At 40.0% G+C, this 21,468-nt stretch overlaps 1 protein-coding gene across 5 annotated transcripts in view; it reads left to right on the top strand.

Moving 5' to 3' along the window:
- Positions 1-21,014, top strand: part of EBF2 (EBF transcription factor 2) — a 185,835-nt gene extending 164,821 nt beyond the window's left edge. For 3 of the 5 annotated variants that reach the window (XM_021698821.1, XM_021698819.1, XM_021698818.1), the window contains 6 exons: positions 4,490-4,578; positions 5,898-5,963; positions 6,047-6,224; positions 7,716-7,901; positions 15,765-15,932; positions 20,663-21,014. In XM_021698821.1, the coding sequence (XP_021554496.1) occupies positions 4,490-4,578; positions 5,898-5,963; positions 6,047-6,224; positions 7,716-7,901; positions 15,765-15,932; positions 20,663-20,694 (719 nt within the window). In that variant the 3' untranslated portion in view covers positions 20,695-21,014. The remainder of the gene's footprint in view (positions 1-4,489; positions 4,579-5,897; positions 5,964-6,046; positions 6,225-7,715; positions 7,902-15,764; positions 15,933-20,662) is intronic. The other 2 variants (XM_021698822.1, XM_044912563.1) reach the window with 2 other exon arrangements.
- The last annotated feature ends 454 nt before the right edge of the window (positions 21,015-21,468 follow it).

Raw genomic sequence — 21,468 nt, 5'->3', positions numbered from 1 at the left:
AGAGAAATCTAAAAGTGCTGCCTTAAATTAAAATAGGATGTATATCTTTCTCATTACTGGAGAAAAATATATTTATTAAAAAACTATCAGAAATACAAGGAGAATGTGGAAGGATAAATTTAGAGTAGCAATTATACATATAATACGTTAAATCATAGGGTCAAAAAGATACATTAAATAATGCATTTAAAGCATTACTCATGGAACACAGACAAAACTCCAATGTATTAATTCACAAAAACTTAAATTCCAAAAGACAGATATTCTGCAGGACACCTTTTTGAATCCAATGCAATGAACTAGAATAAATAATTAACTAATACCCAGGCATCTCAAAATTTTAGGATATTCTCTTCGGAACAAAGGGAAGACAAAATTAGAAATATGGCTATTCAGAAAGTTGCAACAAAGCAGGGCTTGGAGGGGGAGAACCACAAATATATTAGAAATTTTAGATATACTGTGTAGCATCTGTGCTAGAACATTTAAAATATCAATGAAATACATGAGTTTTCTAGAAAAATACAAATGATATTGAGAAATAAGGAACGAACCTGAGGTTTCTGATTGGCAATCTGATGGATGATGGCTATTCACTCAAAGCTGGGTGAGCTTGGGGTATCTTGGGTGGGTGGAGTCTATGGGCCATCCCTGTGGAAATTCCCAGCCAATACCTGGACAGATAAGGTAGAATCACAAAGATTTGTGATAGTCAGCATGACATGGAAATCGTAGGGGGCACTGATGAGGTTGATGAGGGAGAATATAGAGCCAAACAGAAGACTGGCTTGGCAACGGGCATGAGGAGCAGCAGTGTCTACAAGATGGAGGAAGAGCGGTCCTCAAAGTGGGCTAAGACGACGTGGCTGGGGAGGTAGGAGTGAAACAGGGCAGTGCACATTTAGGAAAGGTGATGGGTGGAAGAATTTCCAGCAGGAGAGTATTTCCAGTGTCATAACTTGCATTTATGATAAGAATGGAAAAATTCTGGGGCGCCTGGGTGACTCCATCGGAAAAGTGACTGACTCTTGGTTTCGGCTCAGGTCATGAACTCAGGGTCATGGGATTGAGCCCCAAGTCAGGCTCCACTCTCAGTGGAGAGTCTGCTTGGGATTCTCTCTCTCCCTCTCCCTCTGTTCTTCCCCACTTCCCCCTCTCTCAAATAAATAAATCTTAAAAAAAAAAAAAAGGGGAAGTTCCTCTTGGTTCGGCTAAAATGTTATTGGTGACTTTGACAAGAGAAATTTCACAGACTTCTTTCAAACTTTTAGTCAAGAGATAATATCCATGCTGTGTAAGTGTTATAGAGCATAGGATAAAATATAGAAAGCTTCTCAATTTATTTTTCAAAGCTGGTATAAAATAATAATCAACCAGAAGCTGGCCAATACCATGCACACAATCTCAATTATTAATATGGGCACATAAACTCCCAGCAACAGTAATAGTAACTGATACTTGTTGAGTGCTCAGTAGGTGCTAGGCACTATTCTCAGTAACTTAATTGATTTAATCCTCACAGCAGGAATTTAAGAAAATATTAACAAATTGTATTCAGAAATATACTAAGCAAATGATATACCACATCTGTGACTAAAAGTTTAATTGTGAATATTGGGAAATCTATTATAAAATATAAGTTGGTTAAATGAGAAAATTTATGACTGGAATTTCCTAAAATTCTAACAAGTCCTGGTAAAAACCCTTATTGAAGCATGAGAACTAATTTGATGGTGAAATGTTAGCGTTATTCCCATTCAGAGAAAAACAAGAATATTCACCATCATCCTCATTTTTAGACAGTTTGGGACATTTTAGCCAACACAAGAATGAGATTAAAGAACTAAATGGAATTAATATACAGACAAAATATGTAGATGCTGTGAATGTATGATCCTAAGAATGAGCAGTAATAATTAATGACATCTGTCAGGGGTTTCATTACAAAATAACAGATAGCTACCATTGGTTAAGAACTTTTCTGCACCGGGCACCTGGGTGGCTCAGTTGGTTAAGCAACTGCCTTCGGCTCAGGTCATGATCCTGGAGTCCTGGGATCGAGTCCCGCATCGGGCTCCCTGCTCGGTGGGGAGTCTGCTTCTCCCTCTGACCCTCCCCCCTCTCATGTGCTTGCTCTCTCTCATTCTCTCTCTCTCAAATAAATAAATAAAATCTTTAAAAAAAAAAAAAGAAAAAGAACTTTTCTGCACCAAGAACTGTGTTGAGGACATTATATCAATGGTTTCATTTAATTTTGACAGCAAACCCATGAGATGGATTTTAAACATAAGCTTACAGAAATTAATAGTGGAGCTGGAATTCAAACCCAAGATCTATTTGATGCTAAAGCTGATTCTTTTAATGACTCTGCCACATGCCACCACACACTCCCCTCACACGCTGCCTGAATGGACATATAAAAACCAAAAGGGCTTCTAGACACTAGTAAAACTCTTAGAAAATATGATGAGGGAGTAATCATATTTACAAGAAAGATGATAAAAAGTGAAATACATAGCAAAAAAAACAAAAATGAAATATAAAAAACTTATTACCTAGATGATAAGCAGTATACATTTTACTGGTGGAGCTAAAGGAGAAGAATTCATATATGTTTGTATATGTATATGCAAATACACACACGTATTTTGTGTGTGCGCGCGTGTGTGTGTGTGAGCGTGCATGTGTACTTATGGAATTGGGATGGTCTTTCTACATATAATATCTAAGGACAAATTGGGATATGATATTGTAACATGGTGACAGAGCATTAAAAATATTAATATGTAAAGTGTTTTTACAAGTAAAAAAATAAAATGACTAATCCCCAATAGAAAAGAGTGCAGAAAGTATCAACAAGCATTTCATAAAAGAAAAAATTAAAATGATCAGCAAGTGAAAGAAAAACTCTTCAATCTCACTGATGAATAATCATATAGAAGTGACCACATGCATTGCTGGTGGCAGTATGAATTTGTACATTCTTCTGAGAAGTGTTCAACGGGATGTGTGTTAGTCCTTAAGTATAAATCATAGTTTTTGGTCCAGTAATTCTGGTTCTTGGAATTTTCCAATTGAAATCATTAAAGCTATACACAGCGGATAATTATTGCTCTGATTTTTATAATAGTGAGAAATTAAGGATCACGTTAAATGCCAAGCATTAGGAGTCATTTAAATAAATTATAGACCATGTCATGGAAAAAAATATGCAGGAATTTTAAATAATGTTATAAAAGAATAATTAATAACCTGGGGAAAAGTTTGATATATTGTAAAGTTGATAAAAAATAGGTTATGTAACAGTGTGAATAAGATGTCTCTGAATAATTTTAAGTATGTGTGTGTGTTTAAATCTGGAAGGATATAAGCAAAAATGTTAACCCAGATCGTCTCTGAAATGGTGAGGTTATGGATGGTTGTATTTTTCCTTCCACATTTAAATTTTTTTATAATTCTTTTAAACAAAAGGTGTTGCTTTGATACTTAGAATAACAGCAACAAATATTCACAAAACATATGTGCAAAAAAGGAAGATTAAAAAGGAAGTACACCCTCCTGTGTTTACCACTGCCTAATGGGAGTGCAGGTGGTTATTATTTTATTCTTTGCATCTTTTTTCTTTACCTTGATCATGCATTAATTACGAAACTATAACATTTAAACAACAGACTTTTAAGAAGTCAAGGAAGAGAGGAAAGAGAAAGGAGAAGGGACTCAACTCCAGAAACTCTTCAGCACAGTAGAAATGCTGAGCTAGGTCATTCATTCACTCCCTCCCTCCCTCATTTTACAATTGTGGACGCTAAGCGCTAAGTGCCTATTATGTGCCAGGCACTGTCTTCCACAATGAGAACACAGTGGCAAAACCAAGCAAGTATGCGTCCTGATTCTATGACACTTTCAGCATATGGTGGAGCCTGACATCAAATGAATGTACATATAGGAAACGGTAATTGCAAATTCTGAAAGTGTATTATGCATAAGAACAGGGCTTTATGAGAATAAACTCACAGAAGGTTTGTATATGTATGAATGTAAATATTTGAGAGAATAAGAAAAAGTGATAATTAGGAGAATGAATAGATGATAAAGGTATACTTGGGAAAGAGAAGGGGGAAGAAGGAAAAGCATGTAAGGGTAGTTTATTGTCTTCATAAAAAACTGGGATATGGGTGATTGTGTAATATTTCTGATTCTTTGAGAGTGAGCAGAGAATTATAAGTTGTGTGCACTTAGGGCAGAAATAATAAGTGTAATCATCCTGACATTTTGAAATAGCATTCTAGTGCAAAGACATTAAACTACTATGAATTCCAAACTTATAAATGTGAATTAACCAATGTCACCTTTATCCTTAACTAATTGTATCCATTATGTATCAATTCTCAGATAATACCAGCACCTTTCTATTGCGGGTGGAAGACTTAATTAGAGGCTTTGTTTATGGCCATGAAACACACTCAAAAAGAGGACTTTTATTTTTCAGCATTAAATGAACCCACCATAGACTATGGCTTTCAGAGACTGCAGAAGGTCATCCCAAGGCATCCTGGAGACCCAGAGAGATTAGCTAAGGTAAAAAAAAAAAAAACTTTGGAAATTGACAGGTGAAAACCTTATTATGGGATTTCAGCAAACTTAGATAAATCCTGCAAATTAAGTCCCTTTAAAATTACATTAGGCCCTGAAATTTGGCTAAGCTTTAGATACACATAAAATATCTCCTAACTCTGAGATATATTGTGATTAATATCCGAGGGAATAGGAAATCTGAAAAGTTGGTCCTATAAAACAGATACACTAGAAGTATCCAGCTTATGAAACATTGCCAAATTTATGAAAATAAATAATTGCATAATGGCTTAAAAATGTAAGTTCCCATGCCTTTGTATTTGAATATAATTTTATTCATCTGTAATTGCCGGGACATGTTAATCCACAGTCAAGTATTCATCAAGGGACTACCCAGTATATAGGTATTTAGTGAAGTGAAAAATGCCTCAATAGAAAATTTCTATGAAATGTTTTGCTTTTAAGTGAACTTGCTTATGACAATTATATCATGAATCTGGCCCATTATTCTAGCTTTCTTCACTGAAAAATACATTAATTTATTAGGTATTCAATTAGTGAGACATTATTAAATTTTAACATCTACATTTGCATTTTGAGCACACACATTATCATATGCCGGGTTCTCTTTTCTGTTCTGTGAGTAAAATTCAAGTATCACATTTGCTTCTGCATCACACCTTTATTTTCCTCTTGGAAAAATCCCCAGCCCCACCATTAAATTAGATGATATCTGGAAAGTAGGTTAATAGCAATTTAAAAGGCTGTTAAAAACAGGAGGTGGAAAAGACAAAATGAGACGAAAGGGATTACTGATGACTAATTCTCTCTGGTTAAAGTGAACAGGGGGAAATATTATTGAAAGAATTCATCTTTATTAGAATAAAATTTTGCAGAAGGCACTGCCAAGATAATTTCAGTATTACGAACAACTCCTTGGCAAGCAGCTAAACTCAGGTCAGTCAATCATTCTAAGAATTTTTGGCTAATTAGAGTCCCAGATTCTTTAATGGAATGGTCTGAAAGTTTTTAATAGCACTTCCATGACATTAGTAATTGTAACCAACTCCACCTATTTTGGTGGCGCAATCATGGAAGGAACCATTTTATCTTGATGAATTCCATGTCGATACATATTTAGAGAGGGATTTATGTGTACGGTTATATTCTGCCTGTCAAACCAAATATAGGACCTCATAGCCAGTTATTTATATTTTAGGGAGGATGTCTGCTCTTTTTATTTTATACATAATTTTCCTTTGAGTTAGCCATTTGGGGGTCTTACCTTTGCTTATACCTCATCCTTTCTGCTCTTTTTCTAGGAGATGCTATTGAAAAGAGCTGCAGATCTAGTGGAGGCCCTCTATGGCACACCACACAATAACCAGGTTAGGTGCTCCCATCTTACACTCTGTTGAGTTTGACTCTTCATGCTGGATAAAAATGCTCACCTCAACCTGCCATTTTGTAGGACATCATTCTGAAGCGAGCCGCAGACATTGCGGAAGCCCTGTACAGTGTCCCCAGGAATCCCAGCCAGATCCCAGCTCTCTCCAGCTCCCCAGCTCACAGTGGCATGATGGGCATCAACTCGTATGGCAGCCAGCTTGGGGTCAGCATCTCGGAGTCAACACAGGGAAATAATCAAGGTACTACTCTTTCTCAGAGTCAAAATTCCAAACGTCTTATCCATTTACAAGGGTGGTTTTGCTTGAGCGGAGGGAAGTAAAGCTTGATTCGTATACCATCAAAAAAGAGTGTCCCCAGATAAGCTGTGCAATCATATATTGGATTATCCCAACATGATCGGTGGTGTTTTGTGAGATTTGGGGCTTTTTAGGTCCCAGGTAGAATCCCTTTGATTGCAAATATTTAAGGTTATGATGAACTCTGACTTACTTAGAAAGGTTTTGACTTCCTGACTTACAGGTATAATTTGATTAAAATGTGCACTTTTGCTATTGTGATTATCAGCTGAGGCAGAGTGGTTTGGTTTCCTTTAGTGACTTCTGTTTGTGTATTGTCTCATATGCAAACGCAGAGCAACACACTTTCAGTTAACTGTGCTTTTCACACGTGAAGTATATCGCGTAAAGATTTTTGTCTCTGAGGTTGATTTTATTAAGGTGCTAAGCTGATCACGAATCGTTTTTTTTTAAAGGAATAAATTTCCTAAGGATGCCCCTAACCTTAGTTTTATTTCCAATTTCATTCATCCATTGGAAGGGAATTCTTCATTCTCATGCCCAGGGTGAGTTTTTCTTACAGAAGGGTGGGTGCGGACATATGATTGCTTTTTTTTTTTTTTCTTCAAATTGAGGTCATTTCTTAAATAGCTTTAGAGACTGTTATCCAAAGCGGGTTATTTCAGGATGGGTTAAGTGACGTCTCTGTGCTGGGGTTTCAGAAGTATGGGAAGGACTTGTTGTCCCTTCTCCATCCCTCCCACAGACCAGATCTCTCTGCGCTCAATTGCTGATGCTTCCACATCTTTGGCCAAAGAATAGCACATTTAGATGAACTTAACAACAATTTTTAAATAAAGATGTTCCCCACCCCCACTCAGGGCATGGTAAAAACCTTGAACTAACATTTCCAAAGGTATGATCTGCAGGGTATGAGTGGCCCTTGGGATGTTATTAGGATGCCTTTTGCCCACCATTCCCAGCAAAGAGACTGTGGTGTGCTAAATTTGGGAAACACTAGGTTAGCAAAGTTAAACTGGTTTGTTTATTCTCTAGGTCCCATGTAAGTGAATCTTCAAGGAATGGCTACAGTACACAACATCTGCCAGGCTTTACTTGACCACAGAACACTTGCCTCAGTGATAGCCATTAAGATCTCATAGGGCTCTCATGTGTTAGGAAGATTAGTCATCACTCCTTGGTGTGAGCTGGAGATGTTGACTGCAAAAGGGAACAAAGAGGAAAGAGGGACTGTCAGGGACATGGCCTTGTGTAGGATGGGGAAGGGAGAGGAGGATATAAAGGCTGAAGACAAACTTAAGACTTTCCACCTGCCCAGGAGTGGCTTGGTGGTGTTCTATAGTCTGGGGACCATGTGGGCCCATGCCACCATATTTGGCCTGTGCTGGATGTGTGTGCCAGTTCATTTATCTGTGCTTTTTCCTTGTTGTCCAGGCTACATCCGCAACACAAGCAGCATCTCTCCACGAGGCTACTCTTCCAGCTCCACCCCTCAGCAGTCTAACTACAGCACCTCCAGTAACAGCATGAATGGCTACAGCAACGTCCCCATGGCCAACCTGGGTGTCCCAGGGTCACCAGGATTTCTAAACGGCTCCCCCACAGGCTCCCCTTATGGAAGTAAGTGCCCTTTCCATCTGTCTGGCTCTCTCTGTGCCTCTGTCCCTGGGTTTTACTCTTCAGCCTTTTGAGGGAGAGTTACACCCCTACATCTTACTGATTCGTGGAGGAGTAGCCCAATTTCCCGAGGAAATGTCCATCCTGCCTTTTGTTCTTTTCCCATAGCTAGACTTTGGTGCACTTAGTTGCTCAAAGCCTTCTGAAGGAAAGAAAAGGAGTGAAACTATTTGCTTTGTACAAAGAAAGGGTAGATGTATGTGGCAGGTGTGGATGGGGCTGAGGAACGAAGATTCCATCTCAGTTAACATTATGCATGCTCTTCATTAGGCACTTTCAGATATAATATTTTCTTTAATCCTCATAAGAACTTTCTCCTTGTTGTGGATGAGGCGGTTGAGGTGCACAGAGTTAACTCATCCAAGATCACACCGCTAGGATAGAGCAGGGCCATCATTTGAACACAGTTTGTGGCTTGGTTATTTTGTGTCACACCACGCTCCTGTGTCCCTTTGTTACATGACCCTCCCTTCCTTGTGTACCTTCTGAGAGATGGAATTTAGCTGCTCACGAGAGAGTGATCTGAGATGGACTTCTTAATCCTAATCTGAGCTAGCTAGATATCCTACGGGTTTGTGAAAACTCATTTGGGTTGCTCTGAGGGCTAAGAAGCCTGAGAGAATATGTGTCTTCAAAACTACCTAGGGAACACTTTAGGCCCGGGGAGAAGCCACCATGGAGAGTCTGTGTGAGTGGGTGGAATGTTCTTGAAATGCTGGCTCCCATTGCCAAGGCTCTAGAGCCGACCCTCTGTTCACCCAGGGTGGTTCCCTCATGCCAAGAACAAGAACAAGTCAAGGACAGCACACAGCCATTTCCACCACAGCTCAGGGAGTGATATGCCAAGGATCTGGAAGCTGCCTTTCTCAGCCTTGTTGGTTCTCTAGGGACACACACCCATGAGTTAATTCTGGGTTATCTATTCACTTCATTACCCTCAAGAGTCTACTCAGTGTGATAAGGACATAGTAACCAAGCAGCAGAGGTATTAGAGGCTGGTTCTTCTGCTAAAACTGAAATCTTGTTGCTGCAAAGACATGAGTTCTGTGTTGTGTCATGTCAGATGGCCCAGATCAATTAGATCCAGAGTGGTCTAGATGAATAAACTGGTGCTTGCTCGATTTATTTCTTTACTTGTTTTTACCTTATCTTGTTCTGAAAATGTTTTGGGAGATATTAATAGGGAGATAAGTGTTATGAAAGTATAAAATAGGGCGCCTGGGTGGCTCAGTTGGTTAGGCGACTGCCTTCGGCTCAGGTCATGATCCTGGAGTCCCGGGATCGAGTCCCGCATCGGGCTCCCTGCTCGGCAAGGGGTCTGCTTCTCCCTCTGACCCTCCCCCCTCTCATGTGCTCTCTCTCTCACTCTCTCTCTCAAATAAATAAATAAAATCTTAAAAATTAAAAAAAAAAAAGTATAAAATAACAGCTGTGAGAAACTGAGATAAAAGAAAAAAATATGGATAGGAAAATTAGATGAATCCAAGGACTAGTCTGGAGGCCTTCAGTCTATTCAAGGGAGCCATCCACTTGTTTCAGAGGCTTACAAGATGGGAAAGCAAAGAGAGAAATACTATTTGTTGTAAGATTTTATGTCTATACAGTTTTGGGGGGATAGCTCAGGAGAAACATGATTTTTCTGTTGCTGAGACCTTGGAGAGACTTCTCCCATGCATCACTGTGGAAAGGGTGCCCCGTGTGCAGAAGGGACCACATCTTCACGTCTTCAACAAGTAACACAAGGGCAGGTGAGCTACTGTGTAAAGGATGTCACATAATGATAGTGACAACAAGAAGAGTAACTCACAACCGCATTCCACTTTGCAGCCTAAAAAGCATGTTCAAATATAGAGTCACAACAACCTTATGCCATGGCTATAATCATAATTATTACTATCATTTTCCCTTATAAGATATGAAGAGTTAGTATGACTTACTCAAGGATTCATAAATAGTAAAATTATGACTCGAAATATGTCATCAGATTCAGAATACCATGTTCTAAAATTATTCAATAATTTAAGAAATATTTCATGTTTTTATAATATATAATTAGGCTGAACACTATAGAATTACTTTTTTTTTTGTTTCTCCAAATGGTAATTTCACATGTTCAACATACTTTTATGAATAAAAATCTGTGTATGAGGTTGAGCCATACAAATTGTCATTTTTGTAGATCAAAAATGGTCAATATAATAATATAGTGTATAGTGTGGTGAGGAGGGAGAGAGAGCAAAAGAAAGACAGGGAGGGGTGAGAGAGAGAGAGACAGAGATAGAGAGACAGAGAGAGATAGAGAGACAGACACAGAGAGAGGATGAACAGATATATGAATATGTCCACTGGGTAACTGCTTGATGTTTCTTACGAGATAATTCCTTTGGTAGGGAGGGGACCTTCCCACTCCAGCAAGTGACAGCTTCCTTCCACTAGTCTTTCTCAATCATCCAGTCCCACTGCCACAAGGAAAATGATAGCACCCAAATCTTCAAATCACCCATTAAAACAAGACAACATATGCAGAATAGAAAGAGGCGCCCTGCCCAACAGGAGGGGGAAACACAGCAGAGAACCCACTCCTTGCTTCTACTGGGTCCGTGTGATCTCTTGCACCTTTATTTTCTGAAGGAGGGTCTGAAGAAGTCGTAAACTGGGAATGGATTCCAAACAGTGCCTTCATTATGATAAAATCCCCTACTGCAAAAATACTGACTACCCCACAGAGTTCATTATAATAGCATCTGACCTGTATTTCTAGCCAGCTAAGTCTTAACTTCTCTGGGAAATACAAAAAACAGCCCAGGGGAAACCATTTTGTCAGTTCTGTTGCTTGTGTCTAAAAACACCAGTCTACGATCTTGCCTTGTCTTTTTCAAGCTAGTCTGATGCGGCCAGGCCGTGCCACGGAGCAATCACTTGCCAGAGTCATTCAGAAGAAAAAAAAGCCAAGCCTCTCAGTCAAGTGGATTTGCATCACGGTCATTCTGATGCAGAGTATCAGAAACCTGCATCTTTACTGCTTTTGCTCTCACACTACTTCAAAAAAGGCCAAACAGATGTTTTTTCAATTTCACATACAAACTTCACTTCCTGGAGGTAGCAGTGTGTGCCAAGTTCCAGCTCAGTGCAAATTTTTATGGCTGAATTCTAAACCCCTGACAATAGGGGGTTATAGTGAAATGCTGACAGACCCCTTAGCGCCAACAAATGCAATGGCTCAGTGCAAAGGAGGATATGGTGCCCGGTGAGTTCCAACTGGGACTGTGCAAGCCAGTCGATCCTTATAAGAAGAAAAGTGGTTTTTCCTTAACTCCTCATGTTCACAGAGATTTGGGGGCCAGATGTATTTGCCTTTTCTTTGGCCTCTATCCGTAGAAAGAGAGAGATGTCCAGAGAAATTCTCAGTTGCAAGTATATGTGATCAGCTTTCCTAAAATGGTGTGCTCTGGTGTCCCCAAAGATGGTCTACTCGACAAGCTTGCAACACTCATGGGACCACTTCTTCCAAAGCAGAATCGCCACCAAGCAATTCCAAATTTGGGACAGAATCTATACAGAAATCCAACTGTGTTCAGGGATTCCTACTTCATTTACATCGTCTTAGACTATGCCCTGGGGTGCAATATTTTTATATTTTCAAAAATAAATATCAAGACATTTACTCTATTGTAGAGTATTAAATGATGATTATAGAAAATTTAGAACATATGGAAATAGTTTCAAAAAGAAAGCGTACTCCCACCATAAAAAACAACCTTGTTAACATTTTGACATATTGCTATTGTCTTTTTCTCCAGCAAAGAAAAAAATCCTATTACAATAGTAACATTCTCATTATGCACAATTTAAAAAGCATGTAAATGTAAAAAAGAAAAGAAAAATGACACACTCTATTTCTGTGTGGGCATGACTATTGTTAACTTTCAAAGTATGGCCTTCCAGCTATAGATGGATATGTTTTGGAAATTGCTGTGTCTACTCTGATGCACACCTAATGGGATTCTGCCATGAGATCAATGAAAGAGGGAGTGGAAGAAAAGTGGCAAAATTATCAAAGTCACAGATATGAAGCTAGGCTCCATAAAATCTGTCAATGATGCAGACCTGTATCCTAAGAATGGAGAACAGATATGAGGAGTGATGTTTGCTTTGTGAAATTCACTGCAATCAATAAGCTTTTCCCAGGAATTTGAGAATTTATTAGTCTCTTTGCTTTTTTTGTAGCAGAAAGGTCAAAAGGCAACCTTGTTTGCAGGTAGTAAAGCCTTAAATAGAAGAGGAACATTAACACGCAGGAAAGCTGTTATGCCTATTGTTAAGGGTTATATTATTTTTTTACCCCCCCAAAATGGAGAGTTTCTATTTGTTTATTTTAACAGCTTTGGTTTCTGCTACATCAAAGTAACACATGTTCATTGCAGAAAACTTTGAAAATATGGACAAGTGAAAGGAGTAAATTTAAGAACATTCATAATCCATTGGCCAGAGAGAACACTTAAAAGTTTGGATGTATATAGCATCCTTCTAAACTTTTGCTTTGTATGGTTTCTTAAAAAATAAAATTGGGCTTGACGTACATGTTATGACATAATTTGCATTATTCATCTGAGGAGGCATATCTTTCTGAGTTGTCGAGTATTCTTCTCCAACATTAGCTTTAATATTTGCATAGCATTCTATTTTATAGACGGAATATACTTTACCCTGTTGCTTGGTCACTTCTGTTTTTTTCCAGTTTCTCACAATTGTAAAAATGCCCTTGAATCTATTTTTTTTTTTTTGCAAATTTATGATTATCTCCTTGGGATTAATTTCTCAAAATTAAATTACTAGGTTAAAAAAATGCATATTTTAAAACACTTTGATTTTAAATACACATTGCCAAAATCCCCCCGAAGAGATGAATGCTCCCCTTAGGAAAGGAAGAGTGTCTGTTTCCCTGCCCTGTTCATTTCTTCCTAATCTTTGTCAATTTGGTAAAGTGGAAAGTATCCTCTTGTTGCTGTTTTAATTTGCATTTGATTACTAAGCAGTTTGAACGTTTTTAGGTCTTTCGGTCATTTTCATTCCTGTTTCCTTTTGTGACTTTGTTTTTCCTATCCTTAGCCCACTTTTCTTATCGGGATGTTTTTCTTTTCTCTAATTAATTTATTAAAAACTTATTAGCTATCGAGGATATGAACATATCTAAATAATTATCAGGAAGATTTTTCCTAATTTGTCATTTGCCTTTTCTATGCGTGTTACAGAAGTTTTTTTGTCATGTGGCCAATCTTATCTTGTGATGTTCTGAGGTTGAAAGGATTATGTAAATTATATAATCTTCCTAATTTTTCTACTAGAGCCTTTATAATTTTGTTTTAGCAAATAACTCATTAATCCACTTACACTTACTGTAGTGTTTAACACGAGGAGGCGCTTTAAATTTCCGTCTCCGGGGGACTTGTGTATTGTTCCCATGCATTTATGTCCCCATTAATTTGAAATGTCGCCTTTATTAAGTTTCAGTTCTCATATATATCCAGGTCTGTTTCTGGCCTCTTTTTTCTCCAAGGATTTGTCTGCCTATTTCTATGCTAGTATAACACTGGCTTCACAGATGTAGATTTTTCGTTCAGTTTTAATATCTGTTAAGATAAATGCCTCCTTAGTACTTTTGAAGTATTAACAAAACTTTCTGGCTCTTACACTGTTGTCGCTTTTTAAATAGATAAACATAGAAATTGTGTTTGTTGACATATACAAATTAAAATTCCTTCTGGGATTTTGAATATAGTCGCATTACATTTTAAATTAATTTGGACCTTAGTTTAGCATTTTACAAAAATTTTGCAAAAACCATTTTAAATGGGCATGTTGTAGCTCTGTGCTTATTCAACTCTGCAACAGTTGTTTTATGTCACTTAGTAAAGTTTGAGGTGACTCTTCTACTAGAAGAGGCAGCCACATTTGACCTGATGAAGCCACTTTAGGTTGAGGTCTGTTATTTAGACAAGAAATATTTGTAAAAGTGAGTGCTGCACTGAATATAAAGGGAATCAAGTGTGTATATGTAGGCCTAATCACCTTACAAAAACCCTCCTCTATCACGGTGTAGGAGGGGAGGTGGTGCTATTGCAGACACAGAAACCAAGGCGCCATCTTGGTGCCTGCATGGTTCACATAGCAGGCAGAGATTGGACTGTTGTCGGAATCAGGGCCTCCTGAGTCTCAGCTTTCCTTTGGTCTCTAATTCTGTGCCTTTCACAAAGGGGAAAGGTCCCCGACCCCATTTTGTTGATGCTAAAGCTAATGTTAAAGGAGGAGACTTTGCTTGAGTGTATGAATATAATCCACTCCCAATGTTTAACCCTGCATCCTATTCTATAATAGTGAGTTAGCCCAATTTTTTCCTCATTTTCATCTTCAAGTTTTATGTGAGATTCTTCCAAGACTTTATCTTCCTTTCCAATTCTTTTGATTCATGTTACTTGAGGAAAGACAGAGATGTGCTCAGATGCTTCCTTCTGCATAGATCTTTAAATCAGGACTTACCTAAGGATAAGCAGTTTTTTAGATAAAGCTCTTTATTTGAAGTCTTTGGTTTTTCTATACAAAACATCATATTGGAGTTATGCTATATGATTGCTTTATATATGCAATTGTGTGACCATAGTGCAAAGTATATCTTTATAGTGAGAGGGGAGAAATGGGGATGGAGTCTTACACAGGTCATCAAAACAGTTGACCTTCAATTCACCTTGTACTTGGTCTTTGAACCGTAAGCCACACTCATGTCCTCACTTTCAAAATTTACTTTGTGGAGTAGCTGGGTCACTGAAGATACGAAGCAGAAGTTTGCACTCCCAGCCTTGACCATTAGGTTCCAGTACTTCTTGTACCAAGTTATGTGACAGTTCAGAATTCTGGAGAATGTGCTAAAATAAGTCTCTGGAACTTGACCTTATTCCACAAGATGCTGTATCTGACAATTTTACCCTTGTGAACTCTAGTTTACCCCTTACTTGAGCTAGTTGAACATAGAAGATAAAATTATCTTCTTGTATGATGTAACTTGGTAGAGTATCTGACATTAAGAGGTAGGACATTTCATTGTGGAAATTGCCTTTATTTTTCTTGGAAATTACAACACTTAGCTTTTGGCTTCCTTTAAGTAATTTTGTTGTTAATATTGGTGTTTTTTCTGCACATTACATCAGAGGGGTCTGACTTGCAGCTTCATTTCCCAGGAGCTCTGAAAGTAGAGAGAGAGGGAGGTAATCTAGATGTTAATAAACATTTACATTTAATGAGGCAGTGGCCCATAGAGATGGCACTCTCAGAGATCAAACCTCTGGAGCCCTGAGAATTGCCAGGGAAGCATAGAGCTCCCAGACAGGACTTCTTTTTAGGGTAAAAAAGCAGTTTCCATTCTTGAGTAGATTTGATGATTTTTCAGATTTTGGTCTAAGTGTTCTTTGTCAAGCTTCTACTCATGAACAAAGACCTATCATAGTATTACCTCCTGCTGCTGCCTTCCTGACTCCCTGGCAGAAGAGCACTCTGCCTGCTGAGTCTCCCTAGCACTGTGTACATTCCTCCAGTAGGGCTGTTACCCTAATCATTGTTTTGTTCGTATGTTTCCCCCACAGGGCAGGGCAGGGATGCTGTCACATTCAATTTGTTTTAATTCCTAGAATCTAGGACAGTGCCTGGAGTGAATGAGTAATTTCTCGATGAATGTGTATAGGTTGTGTGTCCTGAAGAAAGAACTTAACTCCTCAGTTTGTCCCTTCCTAAGAGGATTGTGCCTTTGCTTTCCAGTCATGTCATCAAGTCCCACTGTTGGATCTTCTAGCACTTCCTCCATCCTCCCATTTTCCTCTTCAGTTTTTCCTGCTGTCAAACAGAAGAGTGCCTTTGCCCCTGTCATCAGGCCACAAGGCTCCCCTTCACCTGCCTGCTCCAGTGGCAATGGAAATGGATTCAGAGGTAAGCAAAGGTCCCGCTTTGGTACCACCATGATAAATGGGCCACAGGGCCAGCAAAGTAAGAGCAAACAGCACAGCATCACTCCCTATCTCTAGCCATTTACTTACAAGGAGATGCTTTGGTGTTTCCATCATGGGACACAGATGGCTTGTAGAACTGAGCTAGTACACCACCTGAGAACAAGATGGGGGAAAACAGAGAAATCGGACAGCTCTTCAAGATCATAGAATTAACTATGGTAGAGCATTATATACCCTCCAGGAGTGTCTGGACTTCCCAGACCTTTGCTTTCCACAAGGCCATGTCACGATTTCCCCGAAGGTGCCGAGTCACATCAGATACCACATGGTGATTGCTGCTTATCTGACGGGCTTGCCCATCTGCAGTACATACCTATTCCCATGGCATACATGGACAGAATCCATCAGGAGCAACCAGCACATTGTGAGAATTCTGGTTACATGCCAGTCAGATTGATAGCAGGTGTCGGATCAGGGGTGGAGCAGGGAAGAAAGAAGAAAAAGACATACACTGTCTAAGTACAAAAATTAATATCACCCATCAAACCCATTTTTGAGCAATGCCTGAAAATATAGTATGACACAATATAACACAAATGTGATAAGTACATGAGAATCTAATCATTTCACTGTGAATGGGAGGCAGCTGATGGCAAAAGAGCAAATTGGAACCTGCTGAACACTATGGATCCCGACGACCCACATTATTGTTAGGCTCTTCTTTGAGTCTTGACATGAAAACATTCATGACAAGCAAGTGTTGGATAAAACCAAGCAGGGCAGAGGTTGGGTTAACCCCTCATGGATCAAAGCCTCTGAGGTCAGCAGAGTCTCCGATGAGCTGTGCCATCCCTGGGACGGCATCTGCCTAGTAGCTTTATGATTGTGCATAGACTCTTGATCCTCTGGGTCACCTGTGAGGGTTCATCTGCCAGTTGTGGCTGAGCAGAGCTCTGGGAGGTATGGTAGGTTCCTGTCCCATTCTACCATAAGAGACAGGGGTGTCTCCTCAAAGTCAAGTGACTTGAGAGAGAAACTGTGAAATGGGAACTGAAAAGCCAGCACTCAGAAGAGTCCCTGAAAATTCTTTTACTTCCATCTAGACAAAGCAGCTGGGTAACATGCTACCCAATGTGTGAGTAGTTGGAAACATCTGTCTATTTGAGGGGGAAGAATTTCACTTTCATCTAGATGTCTGATCCTTAGAGAAACAGGCTCAGCCTGTAGCTCAGTGTCGCCACCTGCCCCAGATCTCCTCAAGGACCATTGGTTTCCATCGCATCCCTGAGAGATATGCTCATAACTTTTTCTATGAGTGGCTTCATCTCCAGACTGGGAAATGTATGCAAATGTTAAGTATTTGCTGTATCTTTCCCTTCTGCATGCCCGCTTCAGTGACGATGTCTCCCCTTTCTAAGTTCTGTGGTTTTAGTCACGTCCCTTAACAAAGTGGGGGCCCCACAGTTCTCGTTGGGGAAATGCAGAGTGGGGGGCACCACAAAAGGCTAAGAGGGAATGCAGGTGTAGGCGGAAGTCGGGAGGGATTCCTTGTTCCAGGCAACCCTGGCCAACATTTTCAGCTTCACTTTGAGGAGAAAAAGTATAACTTGACTTCCACTTACCACCCCTCCCTCACCTCCTCTCTCACTCAGTTGGGGAAGTTGAGCTGGTTGTTTCAGATCTTCTGGGTCTATACTGTCCAGAGAGACTCACGTGTGGGGCCTCCTGGCTTTTGCCCCGGGAGATGCCAGGACGAATTTTTTACTGGCTCCCATGACCTGGAATCCCTACCCTGCCTGTTGCTGCATGCCCAAGACTTGCTGTGGTATTACCCGCTCAGGGTTGAGTTGGCCCAAAGAGCTGGAAGGGTCTTTGTGGTCACAGTGAGGTTTCTCTGCGGGGGCAGCAGTAGCCAAAATAGCCATAAGACCCTCTCTAGGGTCCTTGGCCATGTGAGCTCCTGGTCAGTGCAGGTCAGAATAAAGAGGCTGAGGAAGTATCTGTGGGAGTGACGATGTCATCAGTTACACGTAGGCTCTGGGATCTAGTCTCATTTCTATAGAATCACTGAGAAGTCCTGAGCCTCTTTTGGATCCTACAATTCCCTCTAAATTTCTCTGGTGATTTGAACCTTAAGAAGAAGAAGGAAGACAGGGAAAGGAGGGGGAGGATGTGGGCAGCGCCTAAATTAGGAGTGCAGGCTGCCACGTTTCCTCATTTTGCATCAGGTGGCTAGAAGCTCCAGGTCCAATGCTACAAGGTGTCCCACTGATACATAGAGGGACAAAAACGAGCTGACATCAAATGCTGTCTCCAGCCATAGTCACTGAGTGAAGGAATCCTGGGATTGCAGGGGTGATCAGCACAAAGCTTCACCTCTTTAGAGACAGACAGTGGGAGAGTACAAGTGTGGTCTGAAGTGCTGGGGTGATCACAGGCTGATGGAGAGGTTCTTCTCTCGACTTCTAAGGTGAGATGGTCTCAATCATCTACAGAGGCCACGTGCCACCAACCCGCTCTGAGACTTGCTGGTTTTGAGCGCCACGTGCAAGATGCCGAACCAAGCGCTTTACATGAATGATCTTGCTCAAGCCTCACATGTGACTGAAAGGGGAAAGTCATGCCGTTATCATCATTTTTAGTGAGGTCGTTTTCCCAAGGCCACACAGTAAGATGACCTCAGACATTTTGACTCCAGAGCCTGTGCTGTGACAGCCCACTACCTCTCCAAGGACAAGAGCAGTGCAGTTCCTCTCCTCACCCCTCACCCATACCTGCTTTTCACCTGGACCGAAGGGGGGTTATTGCCTTCCCGTGAAATGCCAAAGGTAGAAAGGAATTGGACAAAGTGCGGTTCAGCATGCTTCCCTTCCCCACCAGTGAACATGTTTACTTTTTCTCCAGTTAACTTCTGCTTTCTGTCTGTTGGCTGTGGTTTCTACAAGCAAAAAGTCAGGGTCACCACGTAGCAGAGATCCAGCCCACCTAGTGCCTGATGTGAGAGTAGAAAGAAGGAAAATATGTGAAATCTGCTGGTCTTCCGGCACGCACTGGATCTTCTTTGAGCGGCTCTGCCCTTTTAATAAGCTCCTTAGGTAACTCTCTGAGGACGCAGAAAAAAGAAGGCGCTGATGAGTTTTAAGTGTAATAGACAAGTTAAAGTTGAAAATATGAACCAGAATCCTACCACCAGAGAGCTGTACGTGCAGTGTTCACTGTCCCACCTTCTACCTCATTTATCAGGCATTTTGCAGTGATGAGTATAGATTGTGGAGATAATATTATGCACTATGTGCCTGATTCATTTTCCAGCTCCCTCCAGGAAAAGAAATATATAAAACAAACAAACAAAAAAAACCTCCTACACTCTGGGATAATTACCAGGGTTGCTATGTCTCCAAATCATCGGGGAGTGTCCAGAATTGAACTGCCTTTATTGAAAAGTTACATCGATTCAATATATAGTAATACAGGCAAAAATAATTAAGGCTTTGCTAGCTGTGTAAGACCTTAATCCAGATCTCACAAACATTCAATAAAGGCTGTATGGGCAGGGAACTAGAGGGCTGACAATTTTGCCTGAGAAGACTTAGCTGGCATGGAGAGAAGGGGCGGAGGGAGGGGAGAGGGGAGGAAGAGGAGCAGGGGGAGGAGTAAGAAGTGGGGTTGGGGCAAGCAGGAAGAATTTTGGCCATTTGCTTATCAGCTTAGTAAGCACCACTCAGCGAAATGCTTCTATGATAATTGATAAGCTCTAGATGAGCCAGAGACAATAAAACTCAAGGGATCAAATACTAGATATGGTTTGAAGTTTTGACGAAAGGAAACTACTCGGCCGATTTCCAAGAATGTGGAAATTCTATGGGTTCCTCACCTGAAAGCCAAGGTCAGAGGGGTGCGTTTTGCTGTGTGATTTTTTTCCCCTTTGTGCTGATGCTGCTCTGGGGAGGCCTTGGACCCGATGCCCCCCCACAGGTATTGTCTGTGTCCTCTTCACTAGATGGAGGAGACATTGGGCACTAGCAGGGGATGGAAGGGGTGAAGAGTGGAGATTGGGTGACTCCCAAATTAGGAACTAAATTAAGTCTTCTATTCCAGTGGATCATCATTCATTAGTGAACAAGCATTACATATCAGCAGTGAAAGCCAAAGGAAGATGAGCTAGTTAGGGGAAGAAAAAAAAAAAAAAGCTCATCACGTTTCAGCTAGAATGGATAGAAACCTAGGGTGCATAGAAAGCCTTGTTTGTTATAAATGATGCATGGAAAGTTACTCAATGGCTCGCAACCTGGAGTTTTCTTTCCTGTTTCAACTAAGTGATTTGAAACCGTATAATCTAGAAATTATGATAGTCTAATGATGAAAAATAAATATATTGCAAATACATTAAAACTTAGCTCACGTGTTTATGTCTATCATGTCAAGTATACAACCCATTAATATAAAACAAGACAAAACATAGCTCTTGGCCTCCCCACAAAACTTCAACAAGCCTTGTTTATATTGCAGTGATTCTGTAAGGCTTCCGTGTCGCTGACAGGCTGTGTGCTAGATCAAACCTGGAGAAAATGGGTTCCCACATCAGCTGATGCACCATTTCCCTGGGTTGTACCAGACTCTGTCAGTCCCCAGCGCTGCCCCTCTCTCTGGGTTGGAGACATAAGTGTAAACATCTCTGAGTCTCATTCCTATACCACTCTTTCCTTGCAGCCATGACCGGACTTGTCGTGCCCCCAATGTAAAGAAGAGGAAGAACTGCTTTCTTATAGCACAAAACTACTTATTCTGATGGACCAATAATGAAGAAAGCACTAGGAGCTCTTTGGGGAGAATTGTGCCCCAGAATGAACATGACGGACAGATTTGGGTATGCAAGGAGCTGCATTTTACCTGGTCTCATGTTTCTCATCTAGCTCTCACGGTGGCTACACAAACTGACCCTCTTGGGGACAAGGACAAAAGATGTCATTGACGTAGTCAGTGCTAAGAGCAGAAATGCAATTCTTTGTTATGAACATTATGAGAACCACCTTCCTATGTTTGTAAAATATTTAAGAAAAAATTGGCAAACAATTCATGCTTAATATTTTGGATACTATTTGTTTTTCTTTGTAGGAAAAAAAAAGTTGAAAGTTTCTATTTTCTATGAAGCCTTTCAGATACCAATTTAGTTTATGCAGAAAAAAAAAATTGAACAAAACAGGGTACCAGCATGGAAGACTTTCTTAAACGAAACCTGAATTGAATGAAGAAATATTGTTGTATGTGTGTTTGCTTATAGTTTAATCTCTTTAAAAAACAACAACAAAAAAAAAAACAAAAAAAGGGAAAAATTTTAAAATGTTTTACAATTATTTAAATAAATAAACGTGTAACTTATTGTAAGTAGAGGTAGAAATTAAGACCTTTTCGGAAGAGAGAGGAATTTCTCTTCCTGATGTAAAATGAAAATGATGCAAACCAGTAGTAACAAGTTTAAAAGGTGTGTGATTATTACTGCAGTTACTTACTAGACT

The sequence above is a fragment of the Neomonachus schauinslandi genome, chromosome 2 (genome assembly GCF_002201575.2).
Source record: "Neomonachus schauinslandi chromosome 2, ASM220157v2, whole genome shotgun sequence".
NCBI classification, from domain to species: Eukaryota; Metazoa; Chordata; class Mammalia; order Carnivora; family Phocidae; genus Neomonachus; species Neomonachus schauinslandi.
The sequence above is the reverse complement of the archived record's forward strand: the minus strand, read 5'-3'. Positions and strand labels throughout refer to the sequence as shown.